The 19,658-nt window shown below is 44.3% G+C and overlaps 1 protein-coding gene across 1 annotated transcript in view; it reads left to right on the plus strand.

The window, feature by feature from the left end:
- Positions 1-19,658, plus strand: part of HTRA4 (HtrA serine peptidase 4) — an 88,672-nt gene that overhangs the window by 41,472 nt on the left and 27,542 nt on the right. Inside the window, exon 6 of the mRNA XM_088480391.1 lies at positions 18,327-18,441. Coding sequence (XP_088336517.1) covers positions 18,327-18,441 — 115 coding nt within the window. The remainder of the gene's footprint in view (positions 1-18,326; positions 18,442-19,658) is intronic.

The following is a 19,658-nucleotide window of genomic DNA, read 5'->3' on the forward strand; positions in this document are numbered from 1 at the left end:
AGAAGAACAGAGGGTCTCATTCAGACCCGCTCGCGAGCGCAGGACGCTCGCAAGCGGGTCGATGGTACCCAAATGCGCATGCGCACGAAGGAGGGAGCTCCGTCGTGCGCATGCGCAAGACCCGGATATCGACAGCCAAGCTATCGCTCCGGGTCTCGCACCAAAGGGGGCATGCTGTCGATGGTGAGTGACAGCACGCCCCCTTTGGTGGGCGTGCCGGGGGTGTGGCTGCCAGACGGAGGCGTTCCCATGGGAACTCTATCAGAGCCAAAATCACTCCTGGGCTTGCGGCAGCGAGACCCTACCGCAGGGTCTCGTCGCAAGCCCGATGGTCGCGATGGTCTTTACCATCGCGGCCATCATCATGGATGCTCGCATAAGCTGTGGGTGGTAACCCACAGCTATGCGAGCGTCCAAGAGGCCGCTCCAAGTTTAGGTAGGAAGGCCCTGATTCAGAGCGAGCGCTCTGGTCAGAGCGTCCGGCTCTGAATCAGGCCCAGAGCCCCTTGATTGACAGGACAACATGACACAGCAGCACCCCTCACTTTATGTAGCAGCCCCAGCCTGACAACACTGCACCCTTGAACAACAGAGATGTACAGAGCACGTGTGTTCTGTACACTCTCCACAGCTGGAGTGAAAATGGCGTTGATCACCGGGACCTTTATAGAATCCAAAACCCATGAGAATCCCACAGCGGGATGATGACGATTTGCCTCATTTTGGATTCCCAGTTAGGTGGGAAAACCCAAGCCAGACTCGGATCCTACTCGGATCCCCTATGTTCGGGTGGGTCCGGTTCTCGGAGAATCAGACCTGCTCATCTCTAGTATTCATTAACTGTCCAGTGCCAGGAACTAACACGTATTCACCAAGTGCCCGAAGCCAGGAACTACATGTATTCACTTGCTGCCCAGAGCCAGAACCTAACAACTGGCACAGTACACATATTCACCAACTGCCCAGAGCCAGAAACTAAAACATATTGACCAACTGCTTACAGGGAGGAAATGACAAAGTACACATACACACTGTTGATTCATGCAATGAACCTTTAGTACATTCCTGCCTATAAACCTCTAAGATTCACCTGCCTAGAACCTCTAAGACAAAACCTGCCTATACCTCCTAAACCATACGGTGTCGCTAATTAGCGCTGTGTTTAATTATACCATTAATAAAACTCTAAGACAGTGGAATAGCGGTCCAACGCGCTCAAGATTATTATTCAGGTGAAAGTACAGATGTTACCACGCTATGATCTAACAATGAGCGCGAACTAAATTGTACAAACATTAGGTCATAAGGTACAGTCAATACATACGCGTGCGCTCTGGGACCAGATACCGGCATCAATAATGAGACCTTCGTCGGAACAGCATAACAGGAACACCGCAGCCTGGCATCTCGTTTCAGAGCACTCACATATATACCCGTACTGGGATAAGCAATACAATAGAATACGTTGGCAGGTTCTCATTGGTTCCTCTTCTTGCTTCTTCCGTTACGGTACAATTCATAGGTCAGTGCAAAGACTCAACCCAGCCTCTAACAGCCTGATTGTGTTAACCTTCCCGCTGCATAATAAATCTAATCTAACTATGGCATACAACATTTCAAGAAGTTATTCTTTCTAACATTCATATTTCATAGCCGCATGTTCTGATCTCCTCACCGATGCCACCGGAACGCTGTGGGAACAGAGTAGATCAGTACGGCACCAATCACGGTCCAATTGCCATTTACTAAACCATAGTTACAGAAGACATTCATTTCTTTACATGCTGACATTGCGATTAAACCAAATAATAATCATTCCTTTCGTGCTGCGGGACCATTGCTTTTAAATGTGTATGCGGGGAGAAATGACATTAAATTGTGTTGTGCGTTTGAGGGTCTGTGGGGCACTTAGCGACCAGCACTAAGTTGGAAAGGCTTCTGTGTATGTGTGTGAGCATGCCAGTATGGGTTTGGGAAAGATCACTAAAAAGCTGGCTGTGCGTCTAAATAGCTATTTTGCGTTGTTCTATGTTTAACATGAAGTGCAGGGAAAACACCACTAATTTGCTACTTTTTGCTACATCGCATATGTGTTAATGTGAATGCAGGGGAAAACACCACTACTTTGCTACTGCTCAAATATGTTTGTGGTGATTTTAATGTGTTGCAAAGTTATTTTATATCTGCTAAACACCGTCAGTAGGTGTTTGGGGAAGATTGTGCAAAAGCTGTTCGTGCTACTTTTTAGCAACTTTGCTACTTTTCAAATATAAGTCTATGGTGATTTTAATGTGTTGGAAAGTTATTTTATGTCTGCTAAACACCGTCGGTAGGTGTTTGGGGAAGATTGTTAAAAAGCTGTTCGTGCTACTTTTTAGCAACTTTGCGTTGTGAGTAGCAAAATTGCTACTTTTAGCAATTTTGCACTGTGGATTGTGTACTATGTATTTTTGACAAAATGGCGCTTGTGTAAGCTTTCTTTTCTAAAATGGAGTCTTGCTGCCATTCACAAGATGGCGTCTTGCGGCCAGTCGCAAAATGGCGTCGTCGCGATTAAATTTTAAACTGAACTTGTCTCAGCCAATTATTCAGCTTCGATAACATATTCACCAATTGCACAGAGCCAGGAACTAACACGTATTCATTGACTGTCCAGAGCCAGGAACTAACACGTATTTACGAACTGCCCAGAGCCAGGAACTAACACGTATTCACTAACTGCCCAGAGCCAGGAACTAAAACATATTGACTAACTACTCACAGTGCCTGGCTCTGAGCAGTTGATATGTGTACTGTGCCAGTTTCTTGCCTAACACGTATTCATCAACTGGCCATGGCCAGGAACTGGCACTATACATGCATTCACCAACTGAATCCCCACAGACAGCTACAATTTATTCCACTACCTTATCTATCAAGTGTTTCCCCCATCTATTGGGTATGTTAATGCTTTATAAATTAAAGCTAATAATAAAAACTCTTATCAAAGGTTAAACTAGGAGGTGAACCATAGTAACCCCCTCACCCAGGTGGTTATGTCCTTTTGTATGCCAGTGTCATGCCCATTATGTTGGACTCTTACCAGAAGACTGTAGGGAGTGAGGCAGAACAAGGGGTCCTAGGGGATGTGAGACTAGAGCCTTCCCAGAGTCCAGCTAAGAAAATAAGGTAGAGACTGGGATAAGGATGGAAATCTAATACCCTCTACACAACCAGTTCACACCACCGTGGGTAACTGAGCCGAGCATAAAACAGACAACATCCGTGTGGGTGAAGTCCGACTGACTGAGAAAAACGGCTTGTATTAGAATAATTAAGAGCTGCCTTATAATCCCTGCTGAAGCCTGCAAACTCCAAAACAGTAATCCAGAATTGATTCACATTAGAGGCAATGTGCCTCCCATGATGCTCAGCTGCGCACATATTTGCCATTTATGGTAGAATCAACATTGCAAGTTTCCCTGTGCAACTCAATGGGATGCAAAGAAAAATGAACAATGCTGCTGGCTACGATGTGCACTTCATGGCCAAGTCACTAAATGAATTGTCCTATAGACCCTGTTGCTGGGAGGAGATTCCTTTAAGCATAATATTGGGCAGGGTAGGTGCCATCATTGTAACCTAAGTAGTAAAATAATAAGATAATCTTATCACAGCTATAACCAAATCAGGATAATTAGGAAAATAGAATGTCTGTGTTTCCTAAAATGAGAACTGAAAAAAAGAATTACAGATGCACAACTCCAACATTACTAATTATATATAATAGTAAATTTTGCAATAGAAATTTGCAATAAATAAATAAATAGAGGTTTTGACATATTCATGGACATGGTTATGGGCCTACCCACCGCGCCCAGGTAACCTCTGAGGGTAGGTCCCTAACATACTGGGGTTGAAGTCCAGAGCGTAGGACATCCCCAAACAAGCCCAGGTGAGCCACCCCAGGGCATCACTCTAATGAAGAAAGGTGAAGTGTAAAAAGGTGTTAGATAAGAGCAGCTACTGCTGCTGTAAGGTGAAAAATAAATATGTGAAAATAATACATATATATATTAAACAAACAATAGAGGTGCTAAAAGTGCAAGAAAGGAAAAATCTGTTTATAATGCGATTCCCTGAAGCAGCTCAACCAAAGCAATCCAGGGGACCCACGCCCCAAAAATCAACCCATAGTTGCACTACAGTACGAAAATTTGTAGGACTTACCTAGATTGTGCCTCTTACTAAAGTGCAGTCAAAATGCCAAATCCCTACTTAAAACCAATAGGGGACAGGTGGGAAGGGGTGGTAGCCTAGGCTGAAGGAGTCTCATGCCTACAGGTGTGCATAGGAGCACACTAAATATAGTATGTATGTATGTATGTATGTATGCTTTATCTCTCACAAATGTATCTCTCTCCAAGCTTTATTAAATCTCCCCCCTTAAAGAGAGTGGATTGGAGAGAGAGGTGATATGTGGAGAGGTAGAGACAGAGGCGCTGATTCAGAGCCGGACGCTCTGACAGAGCGCTCGCTCTGAATCAGGGCCGTCCCTCCTACTTTTTGGAGCGGCCTCATGGCCGCTCGCATAGCTGTGGGTGACCACCCACAGCTATAGCGAGTGGCCAAAATGATGGTCGCGATGGTCAAGAGTGACCATCGCGACCATCGGGCTTGCAACGAGACGCTAGCGGTAGGGTCTTGCTGCCGCAAGCCCTGGAGTGCTTTTGGCTCTATCAGCCCCAGACGGTAGGCGGTCCCATGGGAACGCGTCCTTCTGGGCAGCCACGCCCCTGGCACGCCCACTAAAGGGAGCGTGCTGTCAATCACCATCGACAGCACGCTCCCTTTGGTGCGAGACCCATAACGACGAATTGACCGTCGTTATTCGGGTCTCGCGCATGCGCACGACGGAGTCGCCTCCGTCGTGCGCATGCGCACTTGGGCAACATTGACCCGCTTGCGAGCACTCAGCGCTCGCGAGCGGGTCTGAATCAGGCCCAGAGTGGATAGGAGGGAGAGGTGATATGTGGAGAGGTAGAGACAGAGTGGGTAGGAGGGAGAGGTGATATGTTAAGAGGTAGAGACAGAGTGGGTAAGAGGGAGAGGTGATATGTGGAGACAGAGTGGGTAAGAGGGAGAGGAGAGAGAGCGCTAAAAGAAGACCGGGAAGGATGTTATTGAGTACATACTGTAGTGACTTGTGATGAGAGAGGAAACATGTTGATTAATGTAGATCGTTGGGCAGAACTTTGTGGCTGCAATTATGTGGTTGCGGATAACAGATTATACATCTTTTCCTTTTACATCACTTTGCAAAGTGCCTTATAAGGTTTAAATGTGTAATGAAAATACAGGTCCTGGGGCTTGGTAATGGCCCTCCTACATGGAGGTACATATAAAAAGCTCCTCTATGTTAATAGTCACTGTTTTCTATAGTAACTGTGCTTATGCTGTCAAACCATTAAAATGATAAATTACTTCTAGACCACATGTTCCTTCTTGCACATTCCATCCCAGGTGTTTGCTCTATGTCAGATATTGATATTAAGCTAAATAAACTTGTAAAACTGGCTTTACAGCACCAGACGTCATATTACGACACAAGTACAGGCACAAACTCTTTCGCTGATATATCAGATGTCCAGCATGTGTAACATTTTTTCCTGTAGTTATTTCTAGATAGCAGATATCCTCAGCTGCTCAGTACCTACATACTGTTCCTATTCCCTTTCAAACCGTCCTAGGATGGGTCTGCTATGTCTAAAGGTATACATGTAAACTGTGACTTTCTGGATACTACTGTCATCCTGTGTAGTCAATAGTATAATAATAATATAACGGATGCATGGAACATGATTCTTATATCTAGAGGTCATGTGATTTTCTTAATATTTAAAGATGCGGTTTCATTAAATATGTTTTTATTTTTTCCTAACGTACACGTCCATTTTTAAATGTAACCCCTACCCCGCAGGCAGTAGATAGTGAATTCTATGTTTACAAGTGACAGTGCAGGGGAGTGGTTGTGCACACTTAACATATGCAGATATCAAAACCTTGGAGCCAGGGACAGTCATCGTTGTGTCCACCATCGATGGTAAAAATGGAATGCACCATCAATGGTATGATACTATGCACTGGCATACCATCAAAGAGACTTGGCCCAGGCACATATCCTCTGCGCATTTGCGGTGGATTGCACTGCCACATCAGTCAGGAGTCTGTGAGTGAGTCGGAGCCGGGGGTTGTTGGGCGGGCTGGACTGCTGACTGACAGCTAAGCACATCCAGTGTCAAGTCAGCGAGACGTGTCAGACTATCCCGACACACATCACACACACTGACTGAGTGTGTTCGTGTGTTGTTGAATTGTAAGCTGCCACACTCGAGGCAGTGGCAGAGCCACAGGGCAGGATACTGGCTGACAGCCTAGTAGCTCTGCGCTGCAGTACAAGTGTGAAAATAAAACCATCGAGCCAACGGCTACGGTTTCCTACCCATCGATTGTCAATGCCCATCCCTGCTTGAAGCCACATAAGGGGAAAGGACTTCAAGGAGGATCACATGTCGAAAGATGTTACCTCAGAGTTGGAGTCAGTTAAGCTTAGTGCTGTGGAGAGAAAGGCTGTATAGTTTGCACAATACTGTAAGTAATCCCACCACCGTCTTGCCGCAGCTTGGGGGCAGTACCAGAAAGCAATTGCTGTGAGTGGCTGAGACGAATCGATGCTAAAGAAAGGGCCAGTAATACCTGTTGCCTAAAAGGGAAATTGCAGCCTGTCCATGTTCAGGGTATAAACAAAGCAAGCCAAATAAGGGAGTTCCAGGAGCCAACAGCATCTTTCTGTGGAACAAGCAACTAATTGGTTTGAGACTGAAGATACCTACTAATGGCTAGAAGTAAGGTAGATATGCTCTATACAAACACCCCACCCAAAAGTTGGCCAAAACAGCCCAGAGGCAAATCAAAGGCAGGGTACACACGTAAAGATTTTCTGTCCAAACATCCAACTAGTTGATTGGTTGGAATGAAAATCTGGTAAGGTATGAAAGCAAATGACAATCAGCAATTTGCTCCCAAACGCCGGAAAATGGACAAAAACTGTTGTTTGAACAAATTGTTTAGATCAAACATTTAACAAACTTGTCTGAACGTCCATTTTCATCTGTTTTCTGGCAAATTGCTGATCATCATTTACTCCCATATGTTACCAGATTTTCATTCCAACCAATCAACTAGTTGGATGGTTTGACAGAAAATCTTTACGTGTGTACCCAGCTTAAAAGTGAAATATAGCAGCCACTACTCTAGCACAGTAGTTAGCCACACAGTAGAAGCCCTGAGACAGCCAGCTGTAAACACAGGGCCTGATTCAGACGCGCTCGCAAGCGGGTCGATGTTGGCCAAGTGCGCATGCGCACGAGGGAGCCGGGTCCGTCGTGCGCTAGACCCGCATAGCGACGGGCAAGCCGTCGCTATGGGTCTCGCTACAAAGGGGGCATGCTGTCGATGTTGAGTGACAGCACGCCCCCTTTGGTGGGCGTGTCGGGGGCGTTGCTGCCCAGACGGAGGCGTTCCCATGGGAACGCCTACCATCTGGGGCCGGCCCCACTGACATCACAAATGATGTCAGTGGGAGTGCTTTTGGCTCTGGTAGAGCCAAAAGCACTCCAGGGCTTGAGGCAACGAGACCCTACCACAAGGGTCTCGTCGCAAGCGCGATGGTCGCGATGGTCTTCACCATCGCGACCATCTTTTTGGCCGCTCGCTATAGCTGTGGGTGGTCACCCACAGCTATGCGAGCGGCCAGGAGGCTGCTCTAAAAAAAGAGAGGGAGGGCTCTGAAAGAGCGTTCAGCTCCGAATCAGGCCCACAGTGTGGTTGAGAGGCAGAGATAAAACTGAAATATATAGCAGCCACTCCTCCAAAACAATAGTTAGCTACACAGTAGATGCCTAGAGACATTGTCAGCCATACATAGTGGTCGATTCAGACTCGGACGCTAAGCTGCGCTCTCTCGCTGCCAAAAGGGGCCGAGTATGCAAATTCCGCGATCGCAGTGTCTGGTGTAAAGACACCCTCTATGTATTAGAGAGTGACGGCAGAGTGAGCGCACGCCGGTATAAAGACGCCCACTTTTCTTTCATAGCACACATCATCTCCAGGAAATGTATGATTAATCAGAACCATCGGAGCTGCATGCAGCGCTTGAGGTAGACCCTACCCCGCCGCAAGCACTGCGATCACAGCAGGCTGAAATACAACCAAGTGACGTGTACAATGACGCTTCTATGCTAATTATGCACACCCATAAAACTCAGTTTTGACACCTAGACACGCCTGCGTTTGCAGCACCACTCCCCCATACACAAGCATCTTCCCGTTACCACCCACAAACGGCACTGTCACTCAACTAGCGCTCAGTCTTTGTGTTAAGAGCACGCGATTCCCGATTGCAATGACTGGTTCGTGCATGCGTACTGTGAAGCATACGCATGCGCAGACTGGCAACAATCACCCATAGAGTGCATCCGCGGCTTAGCATACGGGTCTGAATCGGGCCCATAGTTTGGTTCAGCTGGAATGCTAAATAATCTAAAAGTGTGGTGTTAATGAACAGTTTCCATATGGTTAATGTTTATAGGTGAGTATAAAGAAAGCAAGAGTTCTTCTGTCTCAGAGGAGTTTAGCAAAAAGACTACAGGACAGATTGCATGACTAAGGTTCTTAGGGTGTGAATTTAATTGTTTTCTCGCGCCCGATCTCACGTCTAAAGTGGCAGGAGATTGTGGGGCGAGATTCAATTGATTCGAATATTGCGCCGATCGCGCCCAATGAGGTTGGGTTTAGCCGCGCAAAATGGCTACACCCAACCAAAGTGCTGGGCACGATCATGAAAAGTGCCGTTTAGGTCACTTTTCGCACATTTCAGATAGCACCCCCTAGGGGTGCTAGCTGAAATGCCGGGCGTCGGCAGATGATCGCTCCCGACAGGAGCAACAATTGAATAGCTCCATCGGGCGCGTAGGTGGCTACAAACAATTGAATTTCGCCCTTAAAATCCCAGGTCCAACAAATTCTAAAAAGTGCTCCAACAAAAGGCTCCTTTCTTGTTTGGGACTATTTATTCACTATATCAACCAATTGTGCATGAATAAACAGTTTATTGTTGTTTGTTGAATGTGAATGATTGAGTGGAAGGGTAGTGTGGGGAAAGAGGAAATATGTTCAATATTCAAGGCATGCTAGAGTTTATAATAGGTAGAAGGGTAGGTAGGATGTACTCAGGTGAGACTGTATGGGGATATTGGTTGACCTGATCATGAGCAGTAGAGAATGGTTAATTCTAGGCATAGATATTCCCTTAGGGTTGGTGAAAATGAGAGGTACAGTAGTAAATTTGTTTAGAGGAGTGTAGTGTGATTTAATTTATAAGGACTTCAGTATAAAGGTATTGAAGTACAGAGTTTAGGGAATTCATTGTAATTTATTTGAAACTCTGATATTTATTCCCTAGTTAACTTTATTATTTTTAATAAAAATTCCCCTATCCATATTGGGATATATATTTTTCTAATTAGTGTATATGTCAGAGGTTCCCAAACTCGGTCCTCAAGGCACTCTAATGGTCCAGGTTTTAAGGATATCCATGGTCGAGCACAGATGATTAAATTAAAACACTGAGGTACTAATTAAGTCACCTGTGCCCAAGCATGGCAATTCTTAAAACCTGGACCATTAGGGTGCCTTGAGGACCAAATTTTGGAATCTCTAGTATATGTTTATTTTAGCATTGTGGAAGGCAAGAGAAAAACGGTTAATTACTCCAACTTCCTATGTAAATATGGGAAACCATGAGCCAACACCAGGTAAACCCCCCTTGCCTGTGGATCAGTAAAGACAGTTTGGGGTGGAGGCACCACCAGGAAGAAAAATCATGCCTAAGTTAAAAAGATATATCATTGTAACTCTGTCAGATGTCCAGTTAGGGAAAAAAACCTTTGTGAGCAGACGTTACATAAACAAATAGCTTCCATTAAAATATGTCCAGATACAGTATATATATTTTCCTATATAATGTGGTACCACTGAGGCTTAATTAAACAGACTCAGCAATGGCTGCCAACCGGTGGTGTAAAATTGTTTTGTGTGGTTGCTCTGGTAAACAGACACTGATATACAGGCTTGGAACAATCTGGATCACCTTTTCTCACTTCAAACTCCATTTTCTTTACAGTTCTCTGCATCTGTTAGTTTTCTGCAGGTCTCAACTAGGGACCATGCTCATCTTCAGATTATGTGAGCCGAAATGATGAATGAAGCCTCTAGTCTTCTTCCAAGGAATAAATTCTGAGGAATCACAGCTCTTCCCACTCCTAGGTGCCTTCATACCATTGTTACACGTTTATTATCCGGTATTGTGTTTTGGACTGAGTGCCTGACTCAGCGGAGCTAGTCTCAAAGGGACAAAAGAAAAGAATTGGGGTCCCATAACCTACAGCTAATTCCCCCAATTAAATCTCTTCTTGCAGTCACAAGTGGTGCCAGTCTGCTGGTTTTTGCACAGATGTGTGCCAGGTGAAAACAGGGCAGAACTTGTCTAGACCGACTAGACCTCTGTCTTACCTGGCAATAGACTAGAGAAACTCAGAGCATCAACTGGTGTGGATCATAGCCAACAGTATCTAGGGAACCGGTAAAGCCAATATGTTTTAATTCCTTTCATTTAAAGGTGGTGAATATTGGGCCTGATTCAGAGCCGCTCGCTTGCGCTGTGCGTTCGCAAGTGGCCCGATGTTCTGTGTACATGCATGCACGCAGTTCGTTCTGCGCGTGCATGAACTACACACTGCGATCGCAACTCTCTCGCTCGCCCAGCATAGGCAGCCCAGGGTAATGAGTGACAGGAGAGGCCGTTTGTGGGTGGTAACACGTGCAGGACAAGTAATAACGGGGGGTTGGAGATGCGAACGCAGGCGTGCCTGTGTGCTTCAACGCCATTTAAGAGGCGTGCATAATTAACAGGCAGCGTCATAGTACATGTCACTTGCCTATATTTTACACTGATTTCCTCACAATGCTTGCGGTAGGGTAAAGCTACCTCAAGCATTGCGTTCACATCCGATGGTGCTCGATGTACCAATGTTTTAATACACTTCCTGGAGATGACATGTTGCTGGTGGGCGGCTCTGCCTGTGCGATTGGGCGTACGCATACACAAAGTGGCCGCTCGCTAAGACATGGCTGGCGTGCTTATGCCTTGGCGAGCGATCGCTTCCCGTGGCGTCACTTTGACAAATTTGCATACGCATCCAGTGAGCGTACACAGATAGCGACCGGGTCTGAATCAGGCCCGTAGTTGCTACTAAATAAAATATTATGTATAGGGTACCATGGGTCCCTGCTAACATTTTCCCTATTGTAGTCCCAGAGGGTAGCATAATCCACAGTACCTGCTGAAAATGCTGTAGGACATATTGAGTCTGAGACGGAAGTACTGCCGATCTTGGACTCAGTGGAGCAATTTCTTTTATCCAGATAGCGTGGGCACACAGGGCTGCGATTGAGGTGCATGGTAGACGCATGGTTTCAGAAATGTTTTGAAAATGTATTGGGCAGTGATAGGTAGGAAGTGGTTTAGCAGATGCACAGAGCTGGTCCATCTTATGGGCATGTTATTGGATTGTCTGTGAAAGCGGCTGCATACAGAGACGCTCAACTGCTCACATAGGAGGCCATACTTGGATGGATAAACTGTATCTGCCATAGGGCTGTTGTAAGTCATCAAAAGACGCACCAATCGGTATTTCAGCGTCTATGGACGCTGACAGTTTGTGTCTCAGTCTTTGCAAATTTGGATACACGGATGTACACCAGGGAAGGCATCTGCATAAAGTCGCAGACAGGTGATCACCAGAAGAGACAGAAACGACTGCGCCCGACTCAGAATTATATATATATATATATATAGCGTTCCCGCTAGGCTGTTTTAGCCTTCTAGAAGGCTAAAAGCGCCCTGCTCTCCAGAAGGAGGGCAAAAAGCGCCCTGCCCTAACAGCCTGCGGGAACCGTCTTCACCCGCGGGTCGCAGTGTCCCGCCGGTGAAGAAATGTGCGGTGACCCGGTCACCGCCGGAGAATAGACGCCGGGCGCATGCGCCCGGCATCTATTCTCCCTATCTGCAGGGCTTGGGGGCTGCCCGGCGTGTCCGTAAGTGCCGGGCACTCCCCCAAGAGTGACGAAAAGGGGACGCGTCTTATAGACATGCCCCCTTTTCGATAACCACGCCCCCTTCTCGGGCGCGCGCACGGACATGCCCTCTCTAGTTCCAGCGCCCTGCCTCCCACCGGAGTTAGAGGGAACACTAGATATATATATATATATATAATATATATATATATATATATATACACACACACAAGTCCATTGTACAAAAATTCCAAAAGGAGCACTCTCCAAATCTTCAAAGAATATAGCCAGCAAGGTTTATTTCACACAAGAGCCACACTGTTGTATGTCATGTCAATGTTTCAGTCTCTTAATACCTTTTTCAAGACTCTTTCTCCATCAGCAGAAAATTACCACCTCATTGATCCACACTGTACCAGACTGTGATGAACAAGCCTATACCGTGCTAGCTATTAACGTCATCATTACCCCCAGCTGCGGAGAACTCCACTCCAGAAGCCGGAATTAGCTTAAAAGACTTATACTGCATCTGAAACAACCCCTCAATTACTCTACCATAAAAGTAGATGAGCGGTAGCCAACCACGGCTAACCACGATATACTCTACTCACCTGTTCAGCCAGAATCCTCCATTGTAATCCCATCATGTCTTACTCGGAAATCACATGCGTTCCAGCTTGTGGAACGCACGAGGACCGGAAGTGACGCGCTACTAGCAGCTACAGTAAACGTCTTAAGGTGCCTACACAGATAGTGATGTGCTCACGATCAGCCGATGTGTACGATTTCCCTTGAAACTCTCCCCGGCAGCTCTGCACACGATCTGCACATGATTTGGTGTCCAATCTTCATACAATCTCTCCTGCATCCAGACTGTTTACAGTGCATCACGTTCTAGATTGTCAGATCTGCCCTACAGCACGGCAGATCTGACGATGCGATGTGCAACCAGCGGGAACGCTGTACTGTGTTTTCCAAATGAATATCAATGCAGTCTAGTCTACCTCCACTATATTGTAGACAAACTCACAGTTCGAGACAGCGTGGAGAGAAACGTTTTCAAACATGTCTAGATGTTGCAATAAACTGCAATACTGAAGCTTACATACATAGATAACTACAAATTTAAACCTATAAATCCCCTTAACCACTTCAAAAACTAAAAAAGAAAAAAAAAAGAAAGACAAATCATGAATAAATGACATATCGAAATAATACTCTGGGTACATACACTTAATACTATATTGATTGCCGGTGCTAAAGCCCTTAACGCAAAAAAATGTTATAGGCATTATTCTCATTTAAACCTTGGGGGTGGATGGTACCCAAATCATAAATCCACTTTGCCTCACATTTTTTTAGAAGGAGCTCTCTGCCACCTCCTCATATAAGTTTGGGGACATGGTTGATCAACATGCATTTCAACCTTGATACAGAATGTCCCATCAAAACAAAATGTTTAGTGACAGGTTTATCTGAGGTCTTAATCTGTAAAGCCAGACGTATCGACTATCAATGATTTGCCATTCTGTCTCTAAAGGGACGCGTAGTCAATTCCACATAATAAAGTCCACATGGACAAATAAGTATATAGATTATGAAAATACATTAGACAATGAAGTTTATGGTGAATGGCAATTTTATTTCCATTGTGTTGATATGAAAAGGTTGATCCAACAAGCATTGACCTGCACGTCATGCAGTCAGTACACCGAAAACAACTCTTTTTCGGTATTGGTAACCACTGTGCCTGTTTGTCTTTGGTCGACTGGTCGGCCGCAGTAATAACTGCTTGAGGTTAGGACCTCTATGGAAGACACACATGGGGGAACTCTTGCTTATCCATTTCAGAGTTGGATCTGAGGAGATAATTGGCCAATGTTTTTTTAATGATTTCTGTATATAATTCAAGGTCAGATCATAGGTGGTCGTAAAGATTAACCTTTGGGGGTCTATAGGATTTTTAGTGGTGGCATGTGAAAACCTTTGCCTGGCTTTCTGAAGACACCTCTTAACAATCATATGAGAGTAACCACATTGCAAGAAACGTTCACCCATCTCTGTCAGTTGTGTCGCTGTAGCGTCTGTAGAGGTATTATTTAGCAAAACTCTGAGAAACTGAGAGCTAGAGAGGCATTCTTTCAGGCTAATAGGATGGTGACTTGTTGAATGCAAAAGAGTGTTTCGTCAGTCTCTTTGCGAAAGCGAGTAGAACTTAATCGGTCACCAACTCGTGAGATAGTGACATCCAAAAAATTGATGGACTCCTTCTCCACCTGTGCCGTAAAGCGTATAGGGCTGTCTAATGCATTAAGGGAATTAACCATTGCGTAATTCCAGATTACAAAGTGATCATCAATATACCGTTTATATGTAATGATCTTATTACTATATTGGTTCAAAATATATGTATGCTCGTAGTAATGCATATAAAGATTGGCATGTGCCGGTGCTAAATTAGACCCCATTGCGGTGCCTGCTGTTTGAATGTAGAGATCAGAACCATATGTGAAATGATTTCTACTGAGCACTAATTGTGCCAACTCAAGAAAGAATTCTCTACTCCCTTCACTGGCTGCCTGTCAGATGGCGAATTGCTTTCAAGATTGGATTAATAACTTACAAAGCCCTTCATGACCATGGCCCAGGGTACCTGAAGCAGCTTCTGATTCCCTACTGTCCCACTCGATTACTGCGATCCGTTGACGAAGGACTATTAACAGTACCTAGAATCTCACGGAATTCGTCTGGGGGTCGAGCTTTCAGTTTTGTGGCTCCAACCTTATGGAACTCACTTCCCCGCACAGTTCGAGAGGCCGCCACTCTAGAATCCTTCAAAAATAGACTCAAGACTCACCTATTCACCCAAGCATTTCACTAATGTCCCTTGTTTAAGCTTGTTTTGTATTTTGTACTGTAAATGTAAAGCACTTTGAGTCCTTTAGGAGAAAAGCGCTATATAAATAAAATTATTATTATTATTATTATAAAGAATTCTATGGGTGGTCCTATATTGGGGCCACTACACATAGACTTCCTAATAGCTTCCAAACCAGCATCATGGGGTATCACGATATATTATGAGACGTCCAAAGTGGCAAGCCACACGTCATTAGTCAATCCACTAATGTCCAAGAAGTCAACCACGTCCTGGACAAAAATATCCATCATGGTGACGTGCGACTGTAAAAAACTATCCACAAACATAGCCAAGGGCTGTAAAACAGACCTTCTGGCCGAGATGATGGGATGACCAGGCGGGTATATATATTTGAGCTTTGCAAAGGATTTTAACTAGAAAATATTAGTTTTTATTACTATGAAAACTGAGCCAGTAATTTTCAGGTGTAAAGTTGATACTGAAATCATACTAACATTAAGGACTATCCCTGCCCACATATGTTTGTGCACTGGTATATCTCTGCTGCTGTATGTGTGCAATTGGGGGGGGGGGAAACAAACCAAACAAAACAGGTAGCGTAGCAGAGAAACCCATCAAAGCTTAGCAAACACAGAACTAATACAGTGCTATAATACAGTCCCCTGGTGTACAGACAGTCCACACTCAGTTCTCCACATTTAGTAAAATGTCTGGAAAGTCTATGAAGAGCTAAATAAGTAGGATGACTATAATAGATTGGGACATATTATGGGGGGGAGGAGGACTACGATACATTGGAAAGGCTCATTTTGTCCCAATTGAGCTTTCTAAAATGTTGGGAGGTATGCAGACAGTACTGTATGTGTATTATGTGATCAGGATGTAGTTACAGACTGACCAGTAAGTAAATAAACTACTGGTCATCATAAAAAAAACCCAATTAAAATAATGGTTCCCTAGTAAAGTAAAGTTTATGGGGTATATTTACTAAAGGTCGATTTTTATGTTGATTTTAGTCGACTGAAAATCATAAATCACTGGCAAAATCTCTCATTTATTAACATTTGATTTTGAAATTGTTTTAAAATTGAATGAGATATGGGTCGATTTTCAAGTGTAAAAATGGTCGATTTGGAGTGTGCACTTCAAAATCACCTAAAAAAAAAAAAAATCACCTACAAGATCGACAAACACCTCCTTATGTACTCTTATTGGCCAAAACATACCACATGCACTGTAAGCCACAGAAACTCATTATAAAAAGGCTGGCACACACCCAAACAAATTGAAAGGCTGTTTTGTGGAGAGAGAGGAGGGAGTAGTGTTTAGCAGGAAAGTGGTGATTTCATATAGGTACTTAAAAAGTAATTTCTTAGAGTTTTGTCCTGTTAATTTCTGTATTGTTATTTTCATTTTGTAGATTGTCTTATTTTTTTGACTTGTCTAATTTTTTTTATTTTGCCTGTCTCATTGTTTCTCTGTGTGTGCTTAAGTTTTGTGTTAGTTTTTAAGTGTAGTTTCTGTATTTATTTTTCTGTTTGTTATGGAGGCTGCCAGAATTAAGGCAAGAGAGGATAGGGAGGTGGAGAAGAGGGATCTAATTGGTGAGGATAGTAAGATGGAAGAGACAGAGGGCCAGGACTCTGATTCGGGGGAGAGGCCCCAACCTGGAAATACTAAATCTGGGCGCATTGTTAGGTTTAACTTTAAGGAGAACTGTGCGTTGGTAAACTCCTTGTTGTCTAACTTTGAGGAGTTTTTTGGACGCCGGGCCCAACGCACATCTGCAAGAAGAAAGTGGGCCATGTGGCAGGCAGCAGTTGATACGGTTAATACTATTGGGCATGTAAAGCATTTTTCATACATCCGATGCTGTGTCAAATTCAAGGTTGCCCTGGGAAGACACTCTACATGCAGCACTGCTGGAGGGTCACCTGTGGAGGTAGATTATGATGAGTATGAGGAAAGGGTCAAGGGAATTATGTTGCAGGTATTGGTGTCAGGAGTTAACGTGCATTCCACAGTGTACCACATGCTTGTGTCTCCTTTTATAGGCATCATAATTAAGTTCCTACCATTAGAATGGTGTGTAGAAGCTAAAATCACCTGATTTTAAATAGTTTATTTGGAGATTTTTCTGTCGATTTTAAGTCTATTTTTCAATCACACTGTTAGTCAATGAGAATGAAGTGGTCTATTTGTAAGTACAGTATCAATGATTGGTCGATTTTGATCGGGATTTGGATTTATAGTTGAGTTAAAATTTTTGCCTTTAGTAAATCCCCAATTAGCAAATCACTTAGAAAATAACCTATAAATACACCAAAAAGCCAAAATCAACCAAAATCGACCTTTAGTAAATATACCCCAATACTGTACGTCAATATTGATCACATATCGTGTAAAATTAAGACTAATGTTTCATGGTAATCAATAGTGCAATCAGTAGTGCATCGTAAAATTACACTGGTTGTTACATTTTGCCTCGATACACAGACCACTGTAAATAATCCTAGATTTTAGCTGTATGCCATTTTCACAAGCTATCTACACTTGGATAACCTATTAAGCTGCCTACCCCAGTATACCAAACTCAGGACCTGATTTAGCAAGGATCGCTATTCTGCTTATACGCAAGCAGCGCAGTTGCTAATATCAGCGGTGATATGCAAATGTTTGCATTCGCATTGCGATCGCAGCCTAACATAAGGATGCCCACTTCCCCTTACTCACATTCATATACTTGGGCAACATAGCGAAACAATTTGTAACATTGGACTCATACGCAGTTAAGGCAGGTCAGACTTTACTCAGGAATTGCTTACTTCAGCGCACGCTATGAGGCCTCAGGCTGCGTATGGTATCACAGTGGCTAATTTATGCAGGCCCCTGCAGCGCCGTCACAACGCACTGGCACGCCTGCATTCACTCGACCATCTCCCCCGTCACCAACCACAAACGGCACTTCCTGTCAATCACTCTGCGATGGGTCTGCGTGGTCACTGCGATCGCAGTCCCGTTCGCAGTGCCCGGTGTGTGCACGTGCATTTCAATGCATGCGCAGTATACAACAATCGGTCGATTGTGTGCGTATAAGCAACTGCGATCCTTGCTGAATCAGGACCACAGGCCGCACCAACTTGGATGACATTACTTATTTGTAATACCATGATCGGTCAATACAAATCACTTTCTATTATGTCAATGTAGACATGTGTAATACGTGCAGTGTGCAGAACACTGATATCATTTTTTCTCTGCTTTCTTATAGGATGGTGAAGTCATAGGAATAAACACACTAAAAGTGACGGCAGGGATATCATTTGCTATCCCATCTGATCGGATCCGGCAGTTCCTGGCTGAATCACATGACCGTCAACTTAAAGGTATAAAGCTTACAGCAGTGGGGCCAACTGGGAGATATTTACAGCCTTGGGCCACCACAAATAAGTACAGTATTAATTAATAATTATGCACACAGGATATAGTTTAAATCCCGGCTGTCGGTATGCCGGCGCAGGAATAGTCAGAATCCCAGCTGTCAGCATCCCGAGAGCCGGCATCCTGTACCCAACCCCTGCACACTACATACTTACAGACACTGACCATGAAGCACCATGCCACAGTCATGTAATCTTTAGTTTGACCAGTACCACGTCCACATATCTGTGGTTAAGTGTACCCTAGTGGGTACAATGGCATTTTATAGGCCAAGAAGTAGGGTTTTTTTTAACGTTCCGGGACAGGCGAGGAATTGCTGTTTTGGTTAGATGGAATTGAGATGGAATTTGGTAGTGGGGACACAGGACTTGAATTAACTGTCTAAAACCACATGCATTGAGGGCGGATATTGGATGCAGATCTAATGCTAGCATAGCCGTCATGGCTTCAGTGATCCGCTGTGCACCTGGATTGCAGCTCTCATACTGTACTTGCTTTCTCTGCAAATGATTTTTTCACAGCCAATTGCTGAAACTAGTCTGCTTGGTCCCCTTCTGGGATGAAAGATTCTCCCCCAGCAGCAGCAGTCCTAGCACGCGAGAATTATTCTGGGGAATCCTGGATAAGGGAGGAGTCGGTTAGCTTTCGCAAAATGGATGCACGAGGACTAACTCCGATCAGTAATGAGATCAATGATGAAGATGTTGGAAGTGGAGATTGCATATGCTGGGATCTATCCATGCTGCTGGCAGCTGATGCTGGACTACTTGTTATTTTTTTTAACAGGATTTTGGAGATTTTCCCAATAATTAGCATGAACTCGCTGCAAATAATGTAACAGGGAGGAGGTTCCTAAATAGTTAACTTTAGCTTCACAAACAGTAGAGCTGGCTTGACAGATGTTGTCAGGTTTGGGTAAAAATATTTCCACACGAAATAGGTGGCTTTTTTGGTCTTATGCCCAAGCATGACAATGGACTTCTTATCACGGGAAAGAACTGCTGCCACTGGTGGCTGACTTACTTTTACACAAACAACATCCTCATTAGTGTGAGATGCACAAATAACCCCACTTCCATTTCAACAGTGACATCCTCAATTTCTAAGTCACCATCTTTACTTTTACTGCTGCTTATCCCCACATTTGCAGAGGGCGTGGAAA

This window comes from Taudactylus pleione, unplaced genomic scaffold (assembly GCF_031769625.1).
Source record: "Taudactylus pleione unplaced genomic scaffold, aTauple2 ptg000253l, whole genome shotgun sequence".
Lineage (NCBI taxonomy): Eukaryota > Metazoa > Chordata > Amphibia > Anura > Myobatrachidae > Taudactylus > Taudactylus pleione.